The sequence below is a fragment of the Accipiter gentilis genome, chromosome 26 (genome assembly GCF_929443795.1).
Source record: "Accipiter gentilis chromosome 26, bAccGen1.1, whole genome shotgun sequence".
Lineage (NCBI taxonomy): Eukaryota > Metazoa > Chordata > Aves > Accipitriformes > Accipitridae > Astur > Astur gentilis.
In genome coordinates, this window is record NC_064905.1 from 1354524 (window position 1) to 1382027 (window position 27504).

At 43.3% G+C, this 27504-nt stretch overlaps 1 protein-coding gene across 15 annotated transcripts in view; it reads left to right on the plus strand.

Moving 5' to 3' along the window:
• Positions 1-27504, plus strand: part of LOC126051048 (protocadherin alpha-C2-like) — a 162677-nt gene that overhangs the window by 86032 nt on the left and 49141 nt on the right. Inside the window, exon 1 of one of the 15 annotated variants that reach the window (XM_049829705.1) lies at positions 21935-24806. The exons of the other annotated variants lie outside the window; for them this stretch is intronic. Coding sequence (XP_049685662.1) covers positions 22290-24806 — 2517 coding nt within the window. The 5' untranslated portion in view covers positions 21935-22289. Of the gene's footprint in view, positions 1-21934; positions 24807-27504 lie in introns of those variants that run through there. 15 annotated transcript variants of the gene reach the window in all.

Here is a 27504-nt window from a genome sequence, read left to right on the forward strand (position 1 = left end):
TAGTCTTGAGTTCTGTTCTGAAGGAATCTTTTTCTGCAATAGAATAGCTATTTTCCTTTTCTAGAAAACATTTATGCTAATAATTCAGCTCCCACAGGAAGCCCAGATCTTACTTTTATCCTCAGCTACATATAACTGAGAAGACTTAATTTTTCTTCTCTCTCTCACCCCTTATAAAATGAGAGTTCCTTAGGTAAAACAGTACTATATAAATGATGAGCCTAGTGACAGAGTGGAAACAGCTGTTGGAGATGTGTGCTCAGGGTTCTAGGATAACTGCGAACAGGGAAGAGGAGAGATACTCAATGGTGTAGTAACCTGATTCAATGGGAAGCTGTGGAAATGGCTTTACTGCAGCGGTTGGTTTGTGGTGTACTATATAAGAATCTGTAGCACATATATTGCCTTTTGCACAGAGATCCTACTCTACTTTTTCTGCTGTGAAATTCACAGATTCTGTTACTCTGTCTTGAACCTGTTGGTAACTCTAGCACCCAACCAAAGTTGATGGAAAGGGATTATACACAATCATTGTAGTCTGGGTCACTGTTTGACAAAAACAATGACGAATGTCATCAGGAAGTTGATTAAAGGAAATGTCAGTTTTCATACATGATACATACTGAATAATTTAATCTTCTATATATGGCATAATTTGAAGGGGTACATTGTGTTGGTTTTTGCTTGTCCTGGATGATGTTTTGTGAACTGTTGAAAGCAGTGCTAAAGAGGCAGACAAATTAACGGGGTAGAAATACCTGCCAGATTAGAAATACCAGTAAGATAGAAGAACAAAAGAGAAGTGGGTTGGTTGGTTTGAGTTTTTTTTTCCCTAGTGCACTTAGATTAAGTATCATTCTGATTTAATGTAAAATTCAGTTTACTGAAAATCATTGTTAATACTTCAAAATGAACCTGCACCTGCCTAGATCTATGCCTGCACTGTATCATTGATACCAGCTGAGAGCTAATGATCTGTGATGGCAGCAACTGCACCAATCCTTCCAAACTGAAGTCCTGTAAGGACTTTTTAATTCCTTTTCCCTTCTGCCAGATAGCAAGGAAGTTTTTGGAATAATTCATAAATCTCTCCTTTAAAATATGAAATGATAATGCCATCCATAGGCTTTCTTTGTAATGACCTTTTGAATGCTTACTTATCTACTTGCAATCAAGATTCCAATTAATTTTATCAGAATTTATTCATTGTGCTTTTAACAATCTTGTGGTCAGTAGTACAAACTGTACATGGGGGGAAGAAAAAAGCATTTGAGCATCTGCACCCATATTTCACCTCACTTCACAGCTGCCTTATCCCCGCCCCCCCTCACAGGGGATTCTTATCTGAGATAACACTATTGTAAGACTTGTGGAGACATTGAACTTCTATGCTGGATCTAGTATTTGAGTTTAGATAGCTTGCAGATTTTCAGGGCTACCAATGATGCTATTCTGCCATTAGAGAAGGGAGATGATAATTTGTTTAATGAGACAGCAGTTACTTCTGGACTTGGAGGACTTTGGGGAGTCTTGGATTCCATCTCATGGCAGTCCAAATTATTGAAAAAGAAAAGGATACTTTTAAATGTCCCTTTTCCCTCCTAACTGATTCTGTAGAATAGAAGTCATGTTAGAACAGAAGTAGCAGAATAATGGAGTTACAATAGCTATGGTTTTGTTGGGGGGGGGGGGGGGTTGTTGTTTTGGTTTTTTTTTTTCCTGAAAACATTGCCATATTTTTTTCTCATTTGTAAAAAAACCAAAAAAAAATCCAAACAAAACCCCAAAACAGAAAAAAAAAACCCACCACAGAAACATTGGCTCTCTATATAATCATAGTCTTGGCGTAAGCATTTTTCATGTGCGCTCTGGAAAATCTCCATGACTTGTGGCCAATTAAAACACATTAAAAATCCCAAACAAATGTGTATGACATTATCTCATAATATATTTCATCTTTCTATGCCAAGGGCTTCTAGCCACCTCCACAGAGGTAGCAGAATTATTGTTTTTGTCATCCATGATGCTGTACAATTAGGCTGTTCCAAGTATATGTTTGGCTACTGCTAATGCTTAAGCCTGGTTTGCTTCCAATAAAGCTGGGAGAATTTTGTATATAAAAGTGTTCTGCCTGAAAGACACTTTTTAGTCACTGTCATAAGTAGTGTTGAGTCACTTAATATCATGCATTTTTAATGTAAATTTAATTCTTCCAAAAGGAATGTTTTTCAAAATACTTTCACAAAGAGAAACTGGACAGTAGTAATCACTGTATATAGTAGCATCTTATGTTCAAACTGAATTTGCTTCTAGTAGCAAACCTATATTATTTTTATGGGGGATATTTTGCTTAAACCAAACAGTAGGTTAATGTGCCATCTGAAGAGAACTCTGTCACCTCAGTGACAGGTGGAAGGAAATTCAGCAGTGCGAGCAACTTTCAAATTACTCTTTTTCTGTATAATGAAAACAATTGTGATTGGTTATCTTGGAGCTATGGACTTCTATATTTCCAGCTCTGTCCATTACTGAAGGAATGAAAACTTTCCAGTGTTTTAGGTTGTGTTCATACCACTGCTTACTATAAAACTCATCTGATGCTATTTTTTGTAAAAACCCTCTAGTCTCTCAGGGTGATGATATGTGTGAACCAGGGGTTGCCTGTTAGACAAGTTCAACTGGACAGTTTGGTCATTCCTCAGGCTGAGGGCAGTGAAAAATATTCTTTTTGTCTATAATAAAACTGTGTCTGATCTTTCCTTTAAAAGTCTTGCTGAAGTATATGTTGGAAAAATGACTTGATATTTGTTATGAAGTGGTCTTTGTGATAGCCATTAAGATCTGCCAAGTTTGGCTGAGTTACAAGCTTTTTGAGAAATTCTTGTTCACTGTACTTGATAGATATGTGCATGATCTGGAAAGCTCAGTTCCCTCTGAGTCCTGCCAGCACAGAGTCTTGCTTCAGCCAGGAGCTGGCGGGACCTTCCTATAATTGCAGTTGTATGATTGTGGCCCTGACCAAAGTTGGGGCTTGGGCTGGAACTGAGAACAGGAAGATTGGGAGCAAAAGAAAAAAAAAACCCCAAACCAAAAACCAATGCCCAGACCAGGACCAGGGTGCAGGAAAGGGGAGGGTCCCTAATTTCAGTGCAGAAGGTGTAGAAATGCACTGCACAGGAGGATACCAAGTGACTTCACAAGCAGACCACTGAACTGGGTTGTGGAAGACAGGCAGGATCTGTTCTTGGTTCTCCTGCATGGTCTTGACATGTCCTTCTGCCATTGTAAGTCATTTTCCCATTGTAAGTTTATGTCAGTCATGCTGACTGTTCCTTTGTGAAGTACTTTGAGATGTTCCAAAGTGAAGCACCAAATATAAGCTAAGTGTTAGTGAATATTATGTGTTTCAGGGGAGTTGGTTGAGAACAGGAGGAAGGGAGAAAGCTGGGAGGTGACTTGGAGGTGCTAACAAAGAAGCTGCTGAAGGGAGGAAAGAAAGACGTGGAACAGGTGAAAAAAAAAAAAAGACACATGAGAATCCAAATCCAAGAGCAAGTTAAGAGTTTCATCAAATCAACAGCAGTATGTGTATTTGGAGAGCTATTATATGTATTGTCTTCTTATGGAGTGGAAGGAAGGAGGCTCTATGAAGATTTCATTATCTGACTGCAGTGGTGTGAGTGATATGTAGAACTTAAGAAGACCCATTTATTTGGACATCAGTGAAAAACATCAAGTGCCACTTGGGAAACTATTAGAGAAGCTAGAGAGGATGATGACGACAAACAGAGAAATAAAGAAATGACTTTAAATTCCAGAGACTTGTACTAGAGGCGAAACTCTCCAGAGGGATTTTTCTAAAGTAGAGGCTTATGAAAGTTCATAACAGAAGAAGTAAAAGAATAGCTTGTTCAATACAGAAATATGAAAGATGCAGTTTCTATAGAGGAAGGCTGGCATTTCATACAAGGAGTACAGAGTCTGGAGGATTCAAGGGGAATGTGGAAGGGTATGTGGAAGGACAGTGTCTGCTCCTTTAAACGTATCTGGTCAAAGGGACCATAAACAAGAACATACAGAGACAAACCTGATGGACAAATGATAAGGGAGGTAGTGATAAGGACAAATTTGGTCAGTCACTCTAATTGGTAAGGATAAGTGGAGTGTAAGAATGTTTGGTTTTTCCAGTAAGATTATGTGACTAAGGACCTTGCCAGATGGGGATGATAAGGAAAGGGTGGGAGGCGAACACATGGAGACAGCATAACAAAGACAATAGCAGAAACAAATCTAGTCAGTCCCATTAAGTGATGGGATGTCAAGAAACTGCAGGCAAACTGGGACTTTGCAGCTGATAAGGATGTAAACCTGAGGTCCTAGCATCAGTGGTTCAAGGTGCCATAGACCTTTGGATCTTGATGGGTCCTACAGACTTTGTACATGGAGTCTTGGCTACTGGGGAGACGAGCATGAATGGACTGGGTGCCTGTTACTAGAGTCAGAGGGGGCTGTAGGTCCCCCTGGCCTGTGGTGCCAGCAGCTGGAGTAAGTGGGGGGTCTCAGTGCCAGCTAGTGGGATAGGAATGGTGTGTGTCTCAGAAACCAGCTTATTGGGGGACTGGTATGAGTGAGGGCCTCAGTACCAATGGCTGGAGTGGGATGGCAGTTCACAGCCTGTGTGCCTGGTGCTGGGGGGCAAGTGTCTTGTATATTCCCCATATGGGTGTATGTGGGGTGTGCATGTGTATTCACCACCAAACTTCAAGCTGGACAGTACAGGGGGCCTTGGATCCGGGCAGGCAGGGGCTCATGGTATCCAGGGGACCCATGAATGTGGGGTATGAGTGCGCTACGTGTTTGCAGCGAGCATCAAGCTGGGCCAGCCAGCTTGGGACCTGTGGGGTGGGTCAGAGGGCTGGGAATGGGGCAGGGGTGCTGAGCAGCAGAGGGACTGTGCCAGTACTTGGCGCATCTGTGAATGTGTGATCCCAGAAAGCTGTGAATCCAGAGTGTGTGTGTTTGGGGGGGTGTGCGTGCACGTGCGCTTTCACTGGTGACCTCCTGTCTCTGCCAGCTGAAGAGGAGAAGCAGACTTGGCTGGCTGTTCTCATGTCTTATGCGAGTCCTATATGTGGGTGGTGTTGAAGGCAGTGCCTTGGCTGTGGCAGTCTGTGTGACCAGCCATGTCAGTGTCGTGTGTGTGTGTGTACCTGCATGTGTCTCTGGGGTATGTAATCAGCTTTGCTACTGGTTGAACCTGCAAATGGGAGAGCAGCAGCTCCATCTCTCAGCCTGGGCAGAGACCCTGTTTCCTGGGGCATTGGGCTGGGTTCCAGCAGCCAAGCAGGAAAGGTCCTGATATCCCTTAACAAAATGCAATTAAAATTTTGGGGTGGAATTAAAATAGTTTATTTTAATACAAGTGGGGTTTCATGAATGAACTGTGGCTGAGGAGGAAAACAAATGGATTACAGCATGACTCATAAGCTGCCCAGAAGATGCATCAGTAAGAAAATGTACTGGAGGACACATTAGTCAAGGTACTTGTAGTGATTCTGGGGGAGTACTGACAACAGGGTACCCATGGAGTGGCAAGTTCTGATTTTTGCCAACTATGTTCAAAAAGGACAGCCAGAAAATGTAAGAGAAGTTGCAAAGGTTTGTGTGTGTGACTGAGGAAAGAAGAGTGTCAAATGAGAATGCAGTAGAAGGGCTTGGGATGTTTAGCAAGTACTGTTTTATTCTCTAGAAGAACTCCTTTAGCTACTTACGCTAAAAGCCACTGCTTCTCAACTATAAATGGGCATAAAATAGCCGAGATACATGTAGACTGGTAAGAGAAGAAAGACTGTAATAGTTAGAAAGAGCTTTCCACTGGGGTTCAGCACCTACAAGCTTTTAAGACTGAGTTCAGTAGGAAAGGTGTCATATGAAGTGGTACCTGGTATCTCAGGAGATAGTCTTGAAGGGCCTAACCTCTCCCTCTAATCTTATGTTCCTGTTGCATGTAGAAGAGTTGAGCTCAAATGGAACAAGGGTCCCCAGGATTGTTCTCTTCTCCACCCTTGCAGAGCTTGGCATTGTTACTGTCAAAGATTTGTTTTCTGTATGTTTTTCTAACGGGTTCCTTTTATAAGGTATAAAAGTACATTAGAAATACATGCTTGGGTCATGCAGTGCTTGAATTTTAGATCAATTGCTAATAAAAAATCCAATCCTTAGGAATATACAAATGGAGAACAGTGGTGTAATGAATACTTAATTAGATTAACTGAGTATTTACTACACCATTGCCCTCTGTTTGTGTCTTCCAGTGATTGGATATGAGTTCTGGCTGGACAAGAACAATCTTAGGAGGAAATTTGTCTCAAAACTTTAGAGGCTTGTAAGTCCTGAGGGTCAGTTACCACATAGTGGAGATTCATAGGTAGAAAATGTGACATTACTTCTTGAACAAATAGGCCATATGAAGCTTCATGTGGGGGACTAGTTTCACAGTATCACTAAAAACACATTAAAGGTGTGTAAGAAACTAAGAATAGAGAAGTGAACAAATCAGAAGTATCAAAGATGACAATAAATAAACAGAGCTTAACTAAGTCATGGCATGATGCAACAGTATAGTAATTAAACAGAAGTATCATAATGCAAGATAATAGATAAAATGTTTGATAGCTCAGAAATCTAATAGTTTCTTTCTTTTAATTCTTTTACCGGGAGCCAAGATGCTTTGTTTCACAGAGATTCTAGCAGGACTGAAAAGTGTAGAGGCTTTTGTATTGCAGCAGTATAAAACCAGAAAATAAGTCAGTAGTATTAACATTTGGCAGAGTTCCCATTGTGGCTGGTTTTATGTGCCAGAATTCTTGAACAAAGAACTAAAAAAAGAACTGAATGTCTTTGGTGAAAATAAAATGTCAAGGTTTTTCCCAGTGTATGTACAGTGTATGTAGTGTGACTATGGTGTTCACGGTTGCAGGACTAAGTACCCAAAGGATAAGGAATACTGATTGTGTTGTGCCTCCCTGTCTTTCCAAACCTCTTTTTGGCTCTTTCTGCTTTCATTTTGTCCCCCCCCAGCTCTTGTCCCTCTTTCCTCACCTTCTGCTGAGATCTAGTTCCTACTCCTAGAAATGTTTTCAGATTGTACTCTGATTTAAAATATATAAACCCCTGAGAGAGGGACCAAACCCAGTCTCCTGTTCCTACCGTGTACTTTCCAGGACACAGAACCTGGCTACCTTTTTTGACCTCACAAACCTTGACTTTGTTGGCTGGAGACTGGCTCTGTTTCTTACAGAAATTACTCCCCTGACCGCTGTGCTAATGATTAGGGGGGACATGGCCACCTTCTCAGTGGACTGGACGTGAAGGTCTCTGAACTTTGTGCCTTCAACCCCTGTTCAGTGTGATAAAGAAACCCAGGAGGAACACTGGTGCTGCTGCTGTATATTACTTTAGGTTTTTTCTAACCCACGTGGGCAGTAATCCTGAAATCTGTCTCTGAACAGGATAGTTTTAAAAGAACATTAAATGATAAGAATCACGCTGAGACATTGCAGGTCTACCTAGTTGTGGAGGACAATGTTTTGATTAGTACAAGAAGGGAGGATTGATTTCAGTGGGTACATTTAAAATCATCATTGCTTATCACTCAGTCTCACGTGTCCTGCTGTGGTTTCTCTGTTCAAGGATGGAAAAAATACGCTGAGCTCAGCTGAGTTGTTAAAAGCCAGAAGTCTAGTGTCATTTGAGGTATACCAGGGCTAACAGATGTATCCCTGTAAGGTTTGCAGATATGACCTGTGGGAGGTCTGTGCCCTTCTGGAAGAGCAGTTGAGGACCAGGCAGGATACCCTGCCCTCTGCATCGCAGAACCATTGCCTACTGTTGCAGGAACAGGTACATACAATGTGGGTTTCCCTCAGTACTAAAGAAGGAGTTTGCCACGCGTATGAACCGTACAAAATGCATAAGGTAAATCTGAATTAATACTGCAGTACTAACTAGCACTAAACACCAGATACAGTCTAGCATTTAAAAGAATATTGTAAAAGATCAGCTACACTGACCTGTTCAGTAAGAACTTTTGTGCTCAAGGAAAGAAATATTGAACTCTTAATAATTCAAAGCATAAATATTTTGTGTTGCTGAGATTTTAAGAATTCTGAAGTTTGAAAACAGATTTGCTTAATGTATACTTAAAATAGCCAAACAGCTGTCTCCTTTCAGCACCCATTACAAATAATAAATTATACATATGTATATGTTCCTTTTTCCTTGAGAATATCCAAGCATTCTTTACAGTAGTGCTTTAAACCTTGCAGTGGCCATCTGAGCCCAGATATTGCTGACATCTTGGGAACCAATTAAGATACTTGCCAAAAATCATGAAGTCCTTGATGTAACAGTGAACAGAATCCAGTTCTCCTGACTTCCTGCTTTTATGGCATGATCAAATGTTTCTGTCACCATCTCACTTTTGTCTTGTCCCATTTTCAAAAGCCCCAGCTTAGCTCCAGGGAGCTTTCCCCCCCGCCTTCTTGCTACTGCATGAGACGCATTGCTTCTCAGTCCTTCCTCTGGGCTTCTGCTCAAAATCTGTCCCACCACATACATTGCATCTCCCCTTTTCTTTGCTTCCCCTTCCAAGTACTCTCATATGCTCTTATGTGCTGTAAATCAGAGGTGAACTTGTTGCACTGGTGAATCTGAACAGACCTATCTCACCAGTGCTGAAGGTGGGCATACAGGCCGTGAACTGGGCAGCTGTCGTCAGTGGCTTTCTGTCATCTTCTTAATAACTTGACCACTGTTTCACCCAGAGGTGTGCCTGTCAACCTGTGCAGCACAGGATTTTTTTCATGCCATGCTGCCAAATCCTTTTTTAATACTGTGTGCAACATTACAGTTCTTGTATTTTCTAAGGTCTGTTCACCACTGCCTCATTCTCTGCTGCTGTTCCCATCCAGGTAGTGAGTTGAGAGATGCTGCTGACTGCTCCCATCTCATCTCCTCCTGCTCTGCTCCTCACAACCCCTCCAGCTACCTGGAGCTAGTCCTGTTCTCCAGCAGCAATAGCAGCAACGAGTGGTAGAAGCTGTGAGGAACTGTGGAGAAGGATGCAGGAGCTGGTGCTGATGTCTGTATGTATGTGAGGAAGTGGACCTGGAGCAGAGAGTTAATATTGCTGTGCCCTCAACCCTTTCTTAAAGTTTCTCTGGGTTGCAAAAGTTATTGTTGCTTGATCTTCTCTGTGCCCTTCCACATAGTGTTGCCTGGTTTTGTTTTTTCTTGGCTCCTCATAGCATTGTCTGGCTATTGCTATGTCTCATCCTTTCTGACTGAACCATTACCCTCTCAAGATCTGACCTTATGTACAAATACTGTCTCACACAGAAGAATCTGGAATTGTTATGTAGGAAATTAGTATAACAAAACTGAACGCAAGATCTTATGGGAGGGAAAAGTGAGTTTCTCCTGCAACATCTCTAAAGTTTCCCACTCTCACTCATTCTGTTATAGATTTTGCTCACTCACACCCACATACTCAGAAGCATCAGCTCAGGTGCCCGATGGTTACTGGTGATGAGGATCACTTGTGTGCAGTGTAGAAGACAAGAGATGCTGGCTATCATGGCTCATAGGTTGTCAATCATTGGTGACAATAGACTGATCTGGGACTTGCCATTGATTCCCTTTAGGAATGGGTACTGTTTGGGATCTTTTGTGTCGTTATTTTGTCTCATTCCTTTCTAACTCTTAGGTAAAATTCTTTAATTTCACAGTTCTCTTGTATTCCTCAGCTGTGCATTTTAAGGCTCCAGTTCTCTTCTCCCTCTTCTTGACACCTTCTTTTAGGTAATTTTGTTCCTCTTCATTCACTTGGATTAAATCCCCATATAGGGTGCTCTGCAGCAATTAATGCATACTTTTCCTGTTAATCCTTATTTTGTATTTTCTTTGTGTGCTTTCACATGTGCACACATTTATATTCATAATTCCTTCATACTAATCTTAAATATATATTTTTTGGCAAATCTTGACATGTAAAAGGAAAGATAATAAATGGGTACAGGTAAAATACCATGGATTACAGAAAGGAAAAACTCAGATTAGTTGTGAGTAATGAACTCAAACTACTGATAAAGTATTCACAAGGAGTGGAAAAGCAAAATTGTTGCTGTTTTTTTTGCATAGAATTATTGGCAGACAATCTTTTGGCATGTTACCAGGTACTACTTCTAAGTGCACAGTTAGAATCCAATGCTCTGTGCTGTTCTGATAACCTTATTAAAAGAAAGATATGACTGAGATTGTAGAAGTACAGTAAAGGGCATAAAATACCTGGAACATAGATTACAAGTCAAGAGAGGAAAAAAGAACAAGTTTTTGCGTGTCTATTTAGGAGAGAGTTGGGGAGCAAGGAGGGTGTGGGATCCCACTGTGTGCCAGTACCCTGAAGAGAAACACAAATATAAAATAAAATCATTGGCAGAGAGTATAAATTAGGGCCAAATGCTGTTCCTGGTTCTGCTGAGTAAGAAAATCAATAGAACTTCTCTTGAGGTCAGATAATATCAGCAGAATCTGCAGTATTAACATTTTGCCCCTTATATAGGTGGTTATAGGTTAAAAATAGTCCAAGCGCAGCACAGTTTGGGCAGATGGATTTTTTTTTTAAATAGGATTTGAAGTAAAAATCTTCTAAGCTCAGAAATGCCTGCTGAGAATTAGCAGACAAACCAAAATATTTTCCTGCCCTACTTTCCCTGCTCAGCCATTCCTGTGCAGACACATGAAATGCAGAAAACTGTGGAGCAGCATAGTGATCTCACAGAAAGTCCTCACAGACTCAATATGTTTTATGGGACCTGTGCTCTAATCCACTCATGCCTCTTTTATGGCTCTCAGCTACTCTTTATAATAGTTGAAGGGTTTTCATGTTCTGTCTGTGTACTTGATATCATGGTACATGTATCAGAACTGTAGGCAAAGACCTGCAGCTGAAAGAGCAATTGCAAGGGTGGTAAGAGTAGAGCGTTGTTAGGTATTTGGCCATGTTGCTGAGCAAAGTCTTTCCCATTTGTGCTAAAAGCTGGGTAGATTCTGTGATGGAGATTTTCCTCAATCATTTGTTCCTGGGGTGAAGTTTCTTCCCACCATATAGAGAATTGCAAGTCTAAACAATGACTCCTCCTGAGAACTCTGTGAAAGCCTGGAACCAGATGTGCAGAGGTTCACTCCACACCACATCTGGCTCTTCTGTCATGGCAGGTATGCTGCCAATCTGCAGTCAACCTGTGTTTGTTGTAGTGAACTCTGGAAGCCCAGAGCAACATCTTCATTGTTCCTTCGGTTGCTCATCCATTCTGCAGCAAGGAACTTTAATGATATCTAGACAGTTCTGCCTACTTTGGCTTGGAGACAGTACCACAGTGGTGACTGAGCCTCTGGCTGCAGAAAGGATGGGAATTGTGTCCAAGTAGAACAGCCAGAGGTAGAGGGGACGATTTATCTCGCTCCTATCTTTTAAAAAGCATAGCTGTAATGATTTAATTTCCTCACAAATTTGACACTGACTTTTTCCAGCATCAAGAAAACAGCAACTAAGCAGTTAATCCTAAAATAAAACCTTGCAAAGGAAAGTAATCTCTATACTTTTAACTCTGATTAAGTATAATTTGTTCTATTAACTTTAGAAACTGCTGAAATTTAGGGCAGCTCTGTACAACTCAGTACAGTAGCATTTTAGGTCTGATTTTAGATTGAGAAACTCTGTCCTTCGTAATTTCTGTGCTGCTTTACATGTTTAGCTTCAGGAGCAAGCTGTAGCTTGCTGCTGTGTAGGAATATCATGGTGGTTTGGAACAGACACTTGTAGATCAGTACTAATCTCCTGTATAGCTTTAGAATGGAGATGTGCCAGAAGCAAGGACAGAACTGTGACTCTCAGCTGCTGGAAGAAATTTAGAGCAACCCGAAAACTGCTTAGTTGTAACCATTGGATGATCCATCTGTCTTCACATTGTGCATCTTAGACTTCTACTTGTGTTGCAGGCTGTCTGGAGTGGCTGCAGGCTGTATGTTGAATTTATATTGGAATGCATTCCTGTGTAGGGAATAAACACAAACCACTGAAGTCACATTTAAGATGTCATATGGGACTGAAATTACCCATAGGTCTGCTGTGCTGAGAAAATGCACTCGATATTAGCAGCCAAGTGCGATAGGTTAATGCATGCTTCATCTGGTGGTGTGTATTTTTTGAAAATACCAGGAAGCAAAGTGGCAGTAGGTGTGAGAGGTGAGTGTGGTTTTCCTCCCCCCCCCCCCCCCCCCCCTCCTTTTTTTAAAAAGTCAGCAGAAGTTCTGGAACATTTTAGGTAACCTGAAGACGAGTTAAGGGTGGATTAGGCAGGCTTGTAAAAGAAAGTTGCAGTGAAAGAATCTTTGAATAACAAAAGCATGAGTTAACCATTCAGTATCAGTGGTAATCTTGTTACTATGTTAGAAGGGCAACTGTGCTGAGGAAAGGAGATCTTCACAATGTCTCTTTGTGCAGTTTTGTGGCTCTGAATTGACTATGATTGCCCTGATACAGGGCTCAATAAATTAAGTATTGAAATGAAAGCTCAAGATATGCTTTTACAGCTTGAATGTATCATTTTCTAACTTGATGTACTTTCACAGATTAAGAGAATTCTTGGAGTTGCTATTAGGCAATGCAACAAACCTGGAAAAGTCATTAGGTGAGCAGTGGAGCAAGAAAGAAAAGTGCAAATGAAGGAGGAGAAAGTAATGACCTTCCAAAAAGCAAAACCTGATCTAGCACAAGATGTACAGGTTATAGTTAGGGCATTGACAGTCAATACTTCTAGCATGCTCAAAGGCAAACTTAGGTCATCATTAAAACAACAAACCTATTTGATTTTCAGCTCCTTTTCAGATCCAAACTAGGCAGTTTCAGATTTAGGTGGTTAACTTCTAAGAGAGATTTAGGAGTAAGCAGGGAGCAGAAATAAAGTTAATAGATGTAACTCAGTATGTGTTTTCAAGAGAGTGAATACAGAGTACTTGGGTAGTAGTATAGTCCCTTATAATGCAAACCTGACCTCTTTTGCCTATTAAAGAGAGGCACTGACAGGCTCTAAAGAAAATGCTGTCAGTCTTTCTCAGCAGTGAAGAAGGTGACTGTTCCTCATATTATTCCTTGCCTGTACTTTTGATTCTCACTATCTATTTTTATACCTAGGTCTCTGTTTCCATTGGTTCTGTGCCCCTGTTTGGTGCTTAGCTTCCTACTTTACCTGAGTTGTGTAGACAAAAATGAAGGGAAAAGGAGTCATCAGCATCCCTTATCAGCATCATTTTGGAACACAGTAAATTTCTTGTATATCCAGAAGGACAAATACAAAAGCCCTAGGACACTGAGGGGAAATAAATATGGGAAATCAACATAAAGAGAGGAAGTGAGTGGATGACTCATGAAAAAGGAAAGAGGCAGGACTACTAATGGATATGGAGTAGAAAATAAATGAATGAACTAGAGGTAGAAGATGGAAAGGAAAGAGGATAATATTCAGTGGAAAGAGGCAAGATGGAGAAAGGAGTAGAAACCAAAATGAAAAAAGGGGACGATAGTATAAATAAAAGATAGAATGTTGAAGTTAAGCTGTGGCTAGTAATAGGAAAAGAGAACAAACCCAAACACAGGGAACAAATATTTAAGAAGGTGAATAGATAGACAAGAAAAGAAGAAAAAGATGGGTTTAAGAGCCAGACTGTGAACAGGAGGACAACACTGGCAGATTTAGAGCTCTCAGTCCAACTTGGATGTCCAGTTAGGAGAACTCAGGAGTCACCAGCAGAGACTTGGACTGATAGGACCATCCAAATCTAGTAGAAAATCTTGTTTAATAGGATAAAGCAATGTTTGAAGTCACTTTGTGCCAGAATGTATCTGTTCCTCAGAAATATGGCTTACTGCCAGATCTATGCATAATGCTGGACAAGTTAGAAAATCTTCCAGGAGAACTGGCTTTCAAGAGAAAAAGATGGAAAATAGACCCTTCAGATTTGAGATCTTCTCATAGGAGGTGTAAGGCTAACAAAATACTTATATGTCTGAACATGAGAATAATATGTATGAAATGCTTTGTGTACAGGTATGAATGGGGCTCCCCAAAAGGTAAGTCAAGGACTATCTGACTAATAATTAAATTTCATAGGTAGGATAGGAAAAAGGTGACATAAATGAAAACCATAGAGCTCAACGTTTATGTATTTAAAAAAAAAAGATTAAAAAAATAGTAAAGAATAAAAGGTGCTATTGCAGTTGCAATGATACTGGCTATGCATTGTCTATGACACTGTGTCATTAGGTTCTGGTACTATGAGCATGAAATGGGAGGGCTCGTGCTGTGAAAGTAGTTTATCATCACTAAAACATGGATGTGTGTGTAAGAAGTAACACAAAAGCTATGAAATGTTGGAACTAGTTCTACTGTGAATGATATCCCAAGGTGGTTTAGTATGAAGTTAATAGAACTTCTTGGAGCAAAGCCAGGTTTCTACCACCACCTCCTTTCCAGGCGAGTACCGCACGTACAGGTGTACAGGATACAGGGCGATACTTATATTGCTGTTCTCTTTGACCTAGAATGGCATAAGTTTTCACCTTGTTTCAGTAAGGAGGTAGAGGACGTCCTGTGGCTTATGATGAAGGCAATTTCTAGGGAGGGGAGGAAAGAAGTCTGAACTCCTTAAAGCTGAAAATGAAATTGAGTCTTCAGTTGCTGGGCAACTGCCCTGACCCATTCATTCACAGTTTCCAGAGGGGAACAATTACCTTGTACCTTTGTCCCAGTCCTCAAACTCTAAAGAGAAGCCTGCAACACATATGAATATAAGCATGGGGTGAGGCAATAACCAGATCTAGGGAAACAAATGAAGTTATAATCTTCTGCAAGAGATTTGTTTGGCTAGAATGTGCCTCACAACCAGTTCACTGAGCTGAAATTTAGTGGTGATTGCTTGAGCTCAGGAATAACAGCCTGCATAGAAAAGTGACAAAGGCTGTTGTGCTGAAGAGAGACAATGGCGATCAAGGAAAACACACCAACCAAAACCTTCAATAAAACATTTGGCAGTAGAAATAGCACTTACAAGCTTTGTGGTGTGTTTAGAAAGGTGAAAGTTATTTTGTCATTGTCCAAGTTGTTAATGTCCTTCCATTTAGAATGGTGCAGTATGTGACATTAAGGTCAATAAATTACTGAATGGATTTTTTAAGTCATCAGGAAAATATAGCAGAAGACAAACAGAATGAGTCAGAGATAGCCATCCTTAAATTTTGGACTAGAAGTGAGAAATAATTAAATGTACACTGGCAACCAGTAGATGAAAAGAAATTTATTTTCTCTGTATCTTTGTTATATGTAGTTTGTCTGATTTCAGATTTATAGCACAGCCCCCTCTCCATACCCCAACCCACCACCTCTTTTTCTTTACATGCTGTTTTCTAGAATAAGAGCAAGTACGCTACTGCAAAGAAATTGTGACCTAAATACAAACAAGATTTTTTCTGGCTGTTTAGCAGCCTTGGTTCCCATAACAGCAAGGTTTTAAATAGTCTGGCTTCAGATGTTTGTGATCCAAAAAAAAAATTCTCACCAGTTAGATTCATACCAATGTGAAAAATGGATTTAGGGAAAGATATGAAAGAACAGAGCCAATCTAACTGAGCAATTTGGCACCAGACCTATTTCAAAGTGTAGAAACAAGAAGTTTACATTAGGAAGAGGGAGAATCCCATTTCCCCAGAAAATCCCATACAGAGAATGCAGACCATATACTGAAAGAGATCTGGTTCAGCTGCAGGGCTCTGTTTAAGGAGTTGCTCGGTGGCTCTGTTCTGACTGCAGAACCTGCTCTCATATTTTGGGATCTCTGAGCTCAGATTGCTAAAACAAGACTGATGGAGGCTTTTCAGGCAGGGAGCCACTGTAGGGTATGAGTCACTTTCACTTCTGCCTTTACGTTGCCTTATCATCTCTAGGTAGTATCTTCCTGACCAGATAGTACTTGAGACATGGAAAGTCACCAGAAACAATCCTGTACATATTCTCCTTCAGGGAAGAGCGGAGAGGGGGACATGACTGAAATAAGTAGGATGCAGAAGAATGCAGGAATCCCAAGAGAGTGAAGTGAAAGATGGGGTTGGAATGAACAAGTAGTTTGAGCATCCCCTGAAATTATCAAGATGTTTTTTCCATGGCTGTCATGAGTACCCATGGGCTAGAAGATGGTGCTACAGTCTACCATCTCACTGGAAAAAACTGTATATAAGAAACTCCACAAATTTGAGTCATTCCCTTACAGTTTATGGGTATTGTTTTCCACTGTGGTTGATGTAATTTGGCCAGTGACTGATGGCTGTTCCTTCCTCTTGACTTGATTTAATTTTAAGGCAGACAGATTGTAGGCAGCACATTCAAACAGGCACATAGAGAAAATCTAGTTTTTTCTAGAGAATGACACCGCTTACCTGCTTGTTAATGGCTGAACTATATGGATTCTTTAGACTTGTTTCCATATTTTTTTACATTGTTTTATCAGTAGGCAGAAACTGTGTGTGCATTTATATGGTATGCAAACAATCTCATTGTCAGCATGTAGGATTTTAGCAACAAGACTACATGCAAAAATCTAGAGCCCGATCCTTGGAGCTGGTGACTTGCCATCAGTTCAGAAAGTAGCTGCTTCATGACATTGAGTCATTGGAGGGATGTGAGTTACTGAAGGTGAAATTATTTACAAAGAAGCAAAATGTCTTTTCAGATGTTGAAATACCTTAGAGTTCTTCATTTAACATGCTGTATTTTCACATCTTCCTGTTTTCTATATGCCTTTCTCTCTCTTTTTGCTGTGTGAGACTCAGAAATAGCCAGAGGAAGGACTCTGCATAGTGTTCTGCAATGAACAAACTGAACACAGATTTATTGCTGCTTAAGCAAATTTAGGTGATTCTAGTTACAAAATTATATAAAAACATTCCTTGTACAGATGTGATTTGAAATGGATGAACTTTTCAAGGCCCTACAGAACTATATCTGTATATAATTGTATCACTCCCGAGAGAAATACCTGCACAGAAATATTTCTGTGGCACTGCATTACACAGCTACTGTGATGGGTTAACCCTGGCTGAACACCAGGTGCCCACCAAAGCCGTTCTATCACTCCCCCATCTTCAGCTGGATAGGGGAGAGAAAATATAACAAAAGGCTTGCGGGTCGAGATAAGGACAGGAGAGATTATTCACTATTACCGTCACGGGCAAAACAGACTCAATTTGCAAAATTAACTCAATTTATTACAAATCAACCAGAGCAAGGTAATGAGAAGTAAAATGAAATCTCAGAACACCTTCCCACCACCCCTCCCTTCTTCCCGGGCACAACTACCCTCCCGGATTTCACCACCAAGCCCCCCCAGCGGCACAGGGGGACAGGGATGGGGTTTATGGTCATCACACGTTATTTTCTGCCGCTTCACCTCTTCAGGACGAGGGCTGATCACACTCTTCCCCTGCTCCAGCGTGGGGTCCCACCCACGGGAGACAGTCCTCCACGAACTCCTCCAACATGGGCCATTCCCACAGGCTGCAGTTCTTCACGAACTGCTCCAGCATGGGTCCATTCCACGGTGTGCAGTCCTTCAGGAGCACACTGCTCCAGCGCGGGTCCCCCACAGGGTCACAAGTCCTGCCAGAAAACCTGCTCCGTGGGCTCCTCTCTCCACAGATCCGCAGGTCCTGCCAGGAGCCTGCTCCAGCGCGGGGTTCCCACGGGGTCACAGCCTCCTTCGGGAACCCACCTGCTCCGGCGTGGGGTCCTCCACGGGCTACAGGTGGAGATCTGCTCCACCGTGGACCTCCCTGCACTGCAGGGGGACAGCCTGCCTCACCAGGGTCTTCACCACGGGCTGCAGGGGAATCTTCGCTCCGGCGCCTGGAGCATCTCCTCCCCCTCCTTCTTCACTGACCTTGGTGTCCGCAGGCTTGTTTCTCTTACATGTTCTCACTCCTCACTCCGGCGGCAGTTTCTTCTCCGTCCCAACTTTTTTCCTTCTTAAAAATGTTATCACAGAGGCGTTACCACTATCACTGATTGGCTCGGCCTTGGCCGGCGGCGGGTCCGTCTCAGAGCCGGCTAATATGGGCTCGCTCTCTCTCGAACACAGGGGAAGCTTCCAGCAGTTTCTTACAGAAGCCACCCCTGTAACCCCCCCCCCCCCCCGCTACCAAAACCTTGCCAAACAAAACCAATACAGCTACTAACTCAGGCACATCTGTATGTAGAACTGTTTCAAGGAAGGCTTACATAGGAATGCCAGGACTTTTCAGACTAAAATAGTTATAATACTACAACCTTTAGCATAGATATATATCATTGTATTACTATCTTGATATATACTTAATTTTCTTCTGCAGGACTTGATAAAATCAGTGTATTCTTTGCTCCACTTGTATGTTTGTACTCACATTAAAGGACGCATACCATTTAATTTAACCAAGCTAATTAAAGTGGTGCAATTTTTGTATGTCAACAAAGCCCAATAGGCCTGTGTATATAGATACTGCATACAGGCAGTATCCCATCACTTCAGAGGTTATCAGGTTTATCAGCAAATGGATATTTGGGCCTGTTATGTTTTATCAGCTGGTTTTGCTGCAGGAACAGATTCTGATTCTCTTGCTCATGTGCGTTGATCTGAACTCACTGTGTATATTTTTATTTAGTGAGCTTTGAAAGTGTTTCAAAATTTGATGCTTAGATGAAATTTCAGGAAATTACTGGAAAACAAAACTCTGGGAAAAAGAAAACTAGAAAGCCCCTAAGCCTCGATGAAACTGAAGCTGAAATTATGTTTTTCTGTGTTTCAGTTTTTACCTTTCACTAGAAAAATCCATATTACTACAGACCAGATCCTGAAGTGTTTTCTCAATGGAAGTTTTTCCTGAATTAAAAATCGAGGCCTGCAGGACTGACTCAGCATTACCACTGAAGCTGATGGAAATAACTAAAATTACTGTGGCCATCGATGAATTTTATGTAGATTTAAAGGGGCTTGGGGAACGTTTAATCTGAACAGAAGAAGTTTCAGTATATCACTTATAAACTGTGTTGTCAGCATAAACTGTTTAAAGCTAATATTTTGAGAAAGACTGTACATTTGTAGAGTGCTACTGTGTATAAGCCAAGCTACAGTATTAAGTTGTAAAATGAAAATCAGAGTAGCCATTTTATTGGTGCTATAAAACTTACTAAAAGGCAAGAAGCCAGACAATCCTAGGATTTATGATTCTGAAATTAGGAGAAATTTTTTTCTAAGAACCTGAGGTTTAGCAATATGTTTGATGGGAATGAAAAGATTATGGAATATGTTCTAGAATGGCTTGGTTAAGTGTGTGTGTCTTACCTCTGTTCTGTTTTACATTCTGTGGTGTTTTGCAAAACTTTGGATGTATGCAGCCTTAGTTGTCCACAGAGAGTCAGGTGGTGAGGAAAGATGAATCTAGGTAGCATGTAAATAGTGAGGTGGGCCAGGATTTGAGCATTTGTCAGCCCTTCCTTGCTGGGGGACCCAGTTGAAATGCACTAGAGCAGAGTCTGAATGTCTATCAGAAGTAATATACTAGGGTCTCGGAACAGTGTGAAAGATTCGTCGCTGGCATTAAAAACCCCTGGATGTGTGACTGGTGTGTTTCATTCACACACTGTAAGTAAAATCAACTTGTGGCTAGAAAGGCATTGCCTACAGAGATGAGTTTTGTTTTCCCATCACCTCTTGGCATGGGCATTGTCCATTTCCAGGAGAGTCTCTACCAACACATTCCTTAAGTCAGGGCCTTAGATGTTGCCAATGTTGCTGTGGCTTTTGGCCTTTTATTGGTGTGCTGTATGTTTGTTGGAGGACTTTGTGGCTGTACACGAGAGGTGTGGGGCAGAGATGATCCATGGACTGTCTGGATGAAACTGCTATTTGATTGTCTGGAAAACTGAGGGTGTGTCCCTTCAGGCTTCTGTTTTACGCAATGACTGCAAGTTGTTTTGACACATGGCCACGTAGTCTGTGTATATTAGTGCTGCTATAACTTTTTTTATAGCTTTTAGCAGGGTGTTGGTTTTTTGGGCCACTTTTTTGTGAGGCTGTCAGGACATTTTGTTCTGAATCTGAATATTGTGATCTTGAAGGTGGGTAGCTAGCCAAAAATTTGAAGCTGATTTCTTTTTTTTTTTTTTTTTAAGTGTTTGGCTCCTGTTTAGACAACTGGATGAAATGAACAAATTTCCAGATGTTCTAGGCACTTGGCATCTCTATCTGCCCTTCTTGGTCTGCACCTACTTTTATCCTACTTAAAAAGATAAACAGGGTTGGGCGGTTCCACAGCGGTATTTGCAGACACTGGGGTACTGGGCACATTAGAATAAATATGAGGGCAAATATTTGGGCCATAAAAATGGGCTGAGAAGTAAAGGAACCCATCAGCCAAAACATAAATGGGGTAATCCTGCTGTTAATGTTGTCCCTTTTGATAATGGTGGCCACTGATAAAAGCTGATAGACTGGTAATTGTTCTTAGCAGTGCTGAGTCAGAATTAGGGCAGTTGTTCTCTGGGGTTTGTGTATCAGGTACATTATAGTAAAAACTTTGGGGATTTGTAGTGTAAGGTTGTGCTTTCAAAAGTCAACCTACATGGTGAAGGGTGCCCGGGCCCAAAAAGGGCAATGAAAGAGGTTTTAGCTGAATGTTAGGGTCACCCCTTCCCTGTGATAGACCAGTCCAATCCAGAGAGGATTCATTGAACATTCCAAAAGACTTTGTGGGGTAAGCAAGGGAAGAAAAAAAAACAAGCCATGTGGGAGAGAAATACTAGCAGAGAAGCAGTTTCTGCACTGGGGAGTAGGTACAACATAGCTGCACCCCTGAAGGACTATGTCCTGTGTGATTTGTTTCATTAAATATGTCACCTTAGTGACTTAGCTGTTGTATGAATGAATGCTTATGTTTATCGTCTTTGCTGGGATTTGTGGTATTGGGGTAAAACTCATTGCAGCTGCAGCACCCTCACCCCTGCTGTTGAGTTTGTTGAATTTCATGGCCCTGTTCTTTGTCAGTCCTCCATCACACGGGTAGAGAAGGAAAAGAACTGTAACTGGAAAAGAGATTGTGTTCCATCTTCTCTCCAGCTGCACTTGATCACCTTGAGCCTGTGTATTCCATTGCATGAGAAACTGAAGCCCACCTTAAATGCTCCTAACTCGTGGGTGTGACTTGCAGAATTGTACCAGCCGAGCTGCTGTCGGGGCACAGCGGCTGCAGCAAAGGTGAGAGGGAGCTGAGAAGGAGGAGGGTGGAAGCGGGGCCGGGGGGGTCCACAGGGGTTGGGCAGAGGGACGGTGCTGCAGCAAGGATGAATCTCCGAGGGAGCAGCAGGGCAGCTCTCCAAGAAAGCGGTCGTCAAACACACTGCAGCACCACACAGACGGCACCAGACCTGGCCGGAGGCCCATTTTTTTTCGGAGCCCTGCGCTGATTTAACCCTCCCAAGCGGATGTACTTTAGCATTGCAGCAGCAGCAGGTCCAGAAGTGCAGGCGGTTTGCGGCCCTTCCCCCTCCCCTCGCCCCCGAAGCTTCAGCAGCGAAGCTGGGGCGGAGACGAGGGGCGGCGGCGGTGCGGGAGCCGCACCCCTCCCGGCTCGGCAGCGAGAGCCCGCCGCCACCGGGAGCGAGGGGTCCGGCTCACCGAGGGGCCGCAACACGTGGGTGAGGACGGTGCGGCGGGGCAGGGAGTGCGGGCTCCGGCAGGCAGCGGGCTCCGGCAGGCAGCGGGCTCCGGCAGGCAGCGGGCTCCGGCAGGCAGCGGGGGCGGCTCCCGCCGGCAGCCGTGCCGCTGTTCCCTGCCCAGGTGCTGAACCGGCGCCAGCCGCGGCTTAGCCTCCTCCCCCGCCTCCTCCCGCGCAGCAGCTGGAGCCGGAGAAAGCGGATCCGGCGAGTCCCGGTCCCTCCTTCTTCCTCCTTCCTCCTTTCTCCTCCTCCTCCTTCTCCCTCCCGGAGCCGCCGTCTCGCGCAGCCGGCGAGCATGGACCGGGCGGTGGCGGGGCCGGAGGCGGCCGGCGGCTGCTGCTCGCCGCTTGCATGAGGCGGCCGAGCGGCGGCGGCGAGTGAGGCCGGGCCAGGGCCGGGCGAGGCGGCTCCGGCAGCTCCCCCGCCCCGGCCATGGCGGCGGCTGCTCGGCGGAGCCGCGGCGGGGCGGTGGTGCTGGGCCTGCTGCTGCTGCTGGGGCTGGGCGCCGGACGGGCGGCGGGCGGGCCGCTCCGCTACTCGGTGCGGGAGGAGCTGCCGCACGGCGCCTTCGTGGGCAGCGTGGCGAGCGACCTGGGCGTGGATCCGCGGCGACTGGCGGCGAGAGGAGCGCGGCTTACCTCGGGCAGCGGCCGGCAGTACCTGGAGCTGGAGCTGGGCCGCGGGGCGCTGCTGGTGCGGGAGCGCATGGACCGCGAGGCGCTCTGTGAGCTGAGCCCCTCCTGCTTCCTCAGCCTGGAGTTGGTCATCGAGCAGCCCATCGAGGTGCACAACGTGGAGGTGGAGGTGCTGGACATCAACGACAATGCGCCACGCTTCCCCCGCCAGGATTACCGGCTGGAGATCAGTGAGTCTGCCGTGCCCGGGGCCCGCTTCCACATCGAGAGTGCTCAGGACCCTGATGTGGGTACCAACTCTGTGCAGAGCTACCAGCTCAGCCCCAGCCGCCACTTTGCCCTCGACCTTAAAGGCTTCCAGAGTGGCAGCAAACTCCTGGAGCTGGTGCTGCAGCAGCCGCTGGACCGGGAGCAGAGTGCCCTGCAGCAGCTGGTGCTTACTGCTGTGGATGGTGGGGACCCCCCCAAGTCCGGTACGGCCCAGATCTCTGTGCGAGTTGTGGATACCAACGACAACCCACCTGCCTTTGACCGCTCCACCTACACTGTGAGCCTTCTGGAGAATGCCCTGCCTGGCACGCTAGTGGTCAAACTCAACGCCTCAGACCCCGATGAGGGCTCCAACGGGGATGTGATCTACTCCTTTGGCAGCTACACCCCACAGAAGGTGAGGCAGCTCTTTAGTGTGGACCCACACTCAGGGGAGGTGCGGGTTAATGGTACCTTGGACTATGAAGAGGCATCCTCCTATGAGATCTATGTGCAAGCCACTGATCAGGGCCCTGTCTCTATGGCTGGGCACTGCAAGGTGCTGGTCAACATTGTGGATGCCAACGATAATGTTCCTGAGGTGGTCCTGACCTCCCTGTACAGCCCAGTGCCAGAGGATGCAAAGGCAGGAACTGTGGTGGCCCTGATGAGTGTCACTGACCAGGACTCGGGGCTGAACAAGCAGGTGAGTCTGCGTATTCCCCCTGGCCTCCCCTTCACACTCAACTCTTTCAAGAACTCCTACACCTTGATCACCCAGGGCAAACTGGACCACGAGAAAGCAGCAGCGTACAATATTACAGTTACGGCTACTGACTCTGGGAGCCCCCCTCTCTCCTCCCAGAAGGTGATCCATGTGGACATCTCTGACATCAATGACAATCCTCCACACTTCGAGGAACCTGTGTACTCAGTTTATATCCCTGAGAACAACCCCCTTGGAGCCTTGCTGTGCACTATCAAAGCCACTGACCCAGATGTCGACGAAAATGCCTACGTGTCCTATTCTCTACTAGATGGAGAGATTGAAGGGCTACCTGTTGCCTCCTATGTCTCCATTAAATCCGATAGTGGCAACATGTATGCTGTCAGGTCCTTTGACTATGAGACACTAAGGGAGTTCCAGGTGGTTGTCCAGGCTCAGGATGCTGGGATCCCACCACTGAGCAGCAGTGTCACTGTCCACATCTACGTGGTAGATGAGAATGACCATGCTCCACAGATTCTGTATCCTACCTCAACCAACACTTCAGCAGCCCTGGAGATGATCCCACGCTTGGCATATGCTGGATATTTGGTAACCAAAATTATAGCCATTGATGGGGACTCAGGACAAAACGCCTGGTTGTTCTTCCACCTGGTGCAAACCTCAGATCCAGGTTTGTTCAGGGTAGAGCTCCATACTGGGGAGATTAGGACTACTCGCAAACTGGGGGAGGACAGCGCACCTACTTTCAACTTGACGGTGGAGGTGAGAGACAATGGAGAGCCACCGATGTCCTCATCAGTAGCCATCACTGTTGCTGTGGTGGACAGAGTTTCCAAAATCATCCCTGATACAAGAAGGCACTTTAAAAGTCCGAGCAATTACTCAGAGATCACTCTTTATCTCATTATTGCTTTGAGCGCCATCTCCTTCGTTTTTCTTTTCACAATCATTGGGCTTACTGTTATCAAGTGCTACAGATACAGTCTGTATGGGGACTCCTGCTGTGCAGGGTTCTGTGGGGTCAGAGAACGGTGCCCTGCTGAATTATACAAGCAGGCCAACAACAACATCGATGCTAGGTTGCCCCACGGTTTAAAAGTACAACCCCATTTCATTGAAGTGAGGGGCAATGGGTCTCTCACTAAGACCTACTGCTATAAGGCATGCCTAACTGCAGGATCAGGAAGTGACACTTTTATGTTTTACAATACCTGTGGCCCAACAGGAACTACTGGTCCCTCTGCAGTGATGACTGAGAGGCATCTGACAGGACAGAGTGGGCAGAGTGCACAAAACCTGATCATACTTAAAAATGACTCCATTACTCCTAATGAGGTGAGGCTACATTGATAAATGGTCAGAACAGTGCGCTGAGCAAATCTACACTTAAGCAGAGGTTCAGACTGGAAAACTCAGATTAAGCATATTCCCTTTTGGGCTCACCGACACACAGCTGTGTAACATGGTTCTAATGAATCTAATCTGTGCAATGCATTTTGTTCTAGGTAAATACTGAAAATTCAGGGTCCATTTGGTAAGTTCAGTATGTATATCTGTTGTTTGAGATTCACTTCGTTTTTGCAGCTTATGCTGTATAGAGTATTGCCTCCTTCCCTTTTCTCTTACAGATCTAAAATCACCTGCTGCCACAGAGTGCTAGGGAATGACACATGTGGTCTCAAAGTTTTAGTGCTAAAACTCGTATTGCAGGAAAAAAAAAGTGATTAGCCTGGAAATCAAGAGATTACTTTATGCCAGTTATAGATGTTTGCTACTTCATTGATTGGATCCCTAGGCAAAGCTGTTGAATTTAGATCATTATAATAATATGCTTTGCTTATTAATGTGGGCATATTTTAGTTGTCTGAAAACTGCAGTCCTTCCTTTGATAATGTTTGTTCTACCTAATGCTGCATTTCATGCTTTCTGGACAGTGACAATCCAGTGACATCTTTGTAGATAATTACAGCAAGTTACCATCATGATATTACAGTGTGACAACTTCTAACCTGCTGGGTTGCTATTGAAAACTGTTTAATACCTATGGTTTGACCAGCAGTGTATTAACCTTTTCAATATTTTCCCACAGTGAAGAATTAATGGTTGCTTTATGCCAGCATACAGGCAGTCTACAATTGGTGTGTGTTTTACATGTTCTGTACAGTTTCCTTTCGGCACATACTGGAACTAAATCCAGAAGCACTCACAGGAGAGGCTAATTCTGGTTCACAAAAGGAAAATTTTGCAATTAGTCTGTGTTTTTTATACCCTACAATTGTGACAGACATAAGATAAGTTTGTGCATTAATGTGTGCTATGCCTCCAGATGTGGGAAAGCTAGGGGAGTAACTGTGGTGGGATAGAAAGGACCCTGACTTGTGTATTCTTTTCACAGAAATAGAATTTATTTCTTTATACTTACATACGAAGATGTTTGCATCTTTTGCATCTGTTGTTTAGTACACAAAGATGCACAAATCTTAAGGACTAGCAAGTGTTCCATAAAAATGCTTTTAGAGAGTAATGATTATCCATTCAAAATTAATCCATTTAAAATTAAGGCAGTGTTTTTCTGTAAATCATAGTGACAAGGTGTGGAGGAAGTATTTTTCCTCCTTCTACACAGTTCTTGTACCTTAAAATCTTTCTGAGAATAATAAAATGCCTGGAATCTGTTTGATACAGGACGGAACATGAGACATACTCTGTCTGTAACTATGTGTGCTGAAGGATCTAAGAGTGAAATATCCCCTGATTTTCTGGGGGAAAAAAGGGAATCAGTAATGGAAAATGACTTTACTTTGGATGCAAGACCAGTAGGAAATTAGTGTAAGAGACAGATTCCTATCACATTTTGGGAGTCGCTCCACTGAATGCAATGAATTAGCAAGTTTTGAACACCTGTGCAGATCAGGCAGTGGCAGCAAAGCCATCCCAGATTTGGAGTACAAAAGTAGAGAGATGTATAGAAAAAAATAATGAATGCCAGCCTGGGTGGAGTTATGATCCAAAAGAGGAATCAGTTATTCAAATAGTTCTATGTGATACAAACAGAGGTGTAATTCTGACAAGTTTTACTCATCACAAGTTCTTTTCTTAGGTCTCTGCTTCTTAAACTGCCCTTGAGTAGTACCTACTATGAAGATATAGAAATGTCAAGTGTACATGAGAAAATGGATGAGTGTAATGGTATTCACTAATTACTAGTTCCTAGCTAATTACATACTATAAAATCATGTCTTTCCCTTGTTTCAAGCTCAGTAGATGCACTGAAGATGCCATCCATCACTTAGCAACACTGAATTCTGCTTTCTAAGAATAATGATCTTTGTATTATTAGATCTTCAGACAACTGTGTTTCTCTTTTTAGGTAAAGTGAACTTTTGATCCATCTGTAAAAGCCCACACCTTCACCTGTGAAGCATAGCAATAGGCATCATTGTCCTTGTGTTGATTTACAAAGTTAATCTCTGATGTGTATGTTACTTATGCATAATGAGAACAGGTCTTTTTTTTTTCTTTTCTTTTTCAGTTTTTGGAAATTGATCTATTAGTTGTTCAGTGATGAGGATGAGTCTGGGTGAATGGGCTTTCTATGTATGCATATTGTACATAGGGTTTCATGAAGGCTAATATTTTGCAGATGTTTATACAGTGAGAGGAAAAATATTTCAAAGTTATTTGGGATTAATCTTGGTAACACTCGATGCAATAAGGTCTTAGTCCTTTTCATATTTACTAGTAAGGTCAAAGATGTTAATAATTACTTTCCACTAAATTGTGATTGACTTCATTGGGTCATTAGAAGGATGCAGTGGAAGGGAAAACCCAGTGTATGAAGCTTGAAGCACTGATTCCTGTGTGATTATTCTGACTTGTACTGCTAATGTTGTGATGGGGGAATGGAAGCTTGTTTCTGCAAGAGAGCCTGTGCTTCTGCATTCACGCTGCTTGCCTGTGTGGTCCTTTATAGGTTTGTAAGAATATCTCAAACCAAGTGTGTTTTGTAAAAGAAGAAATGTACTAACACAGC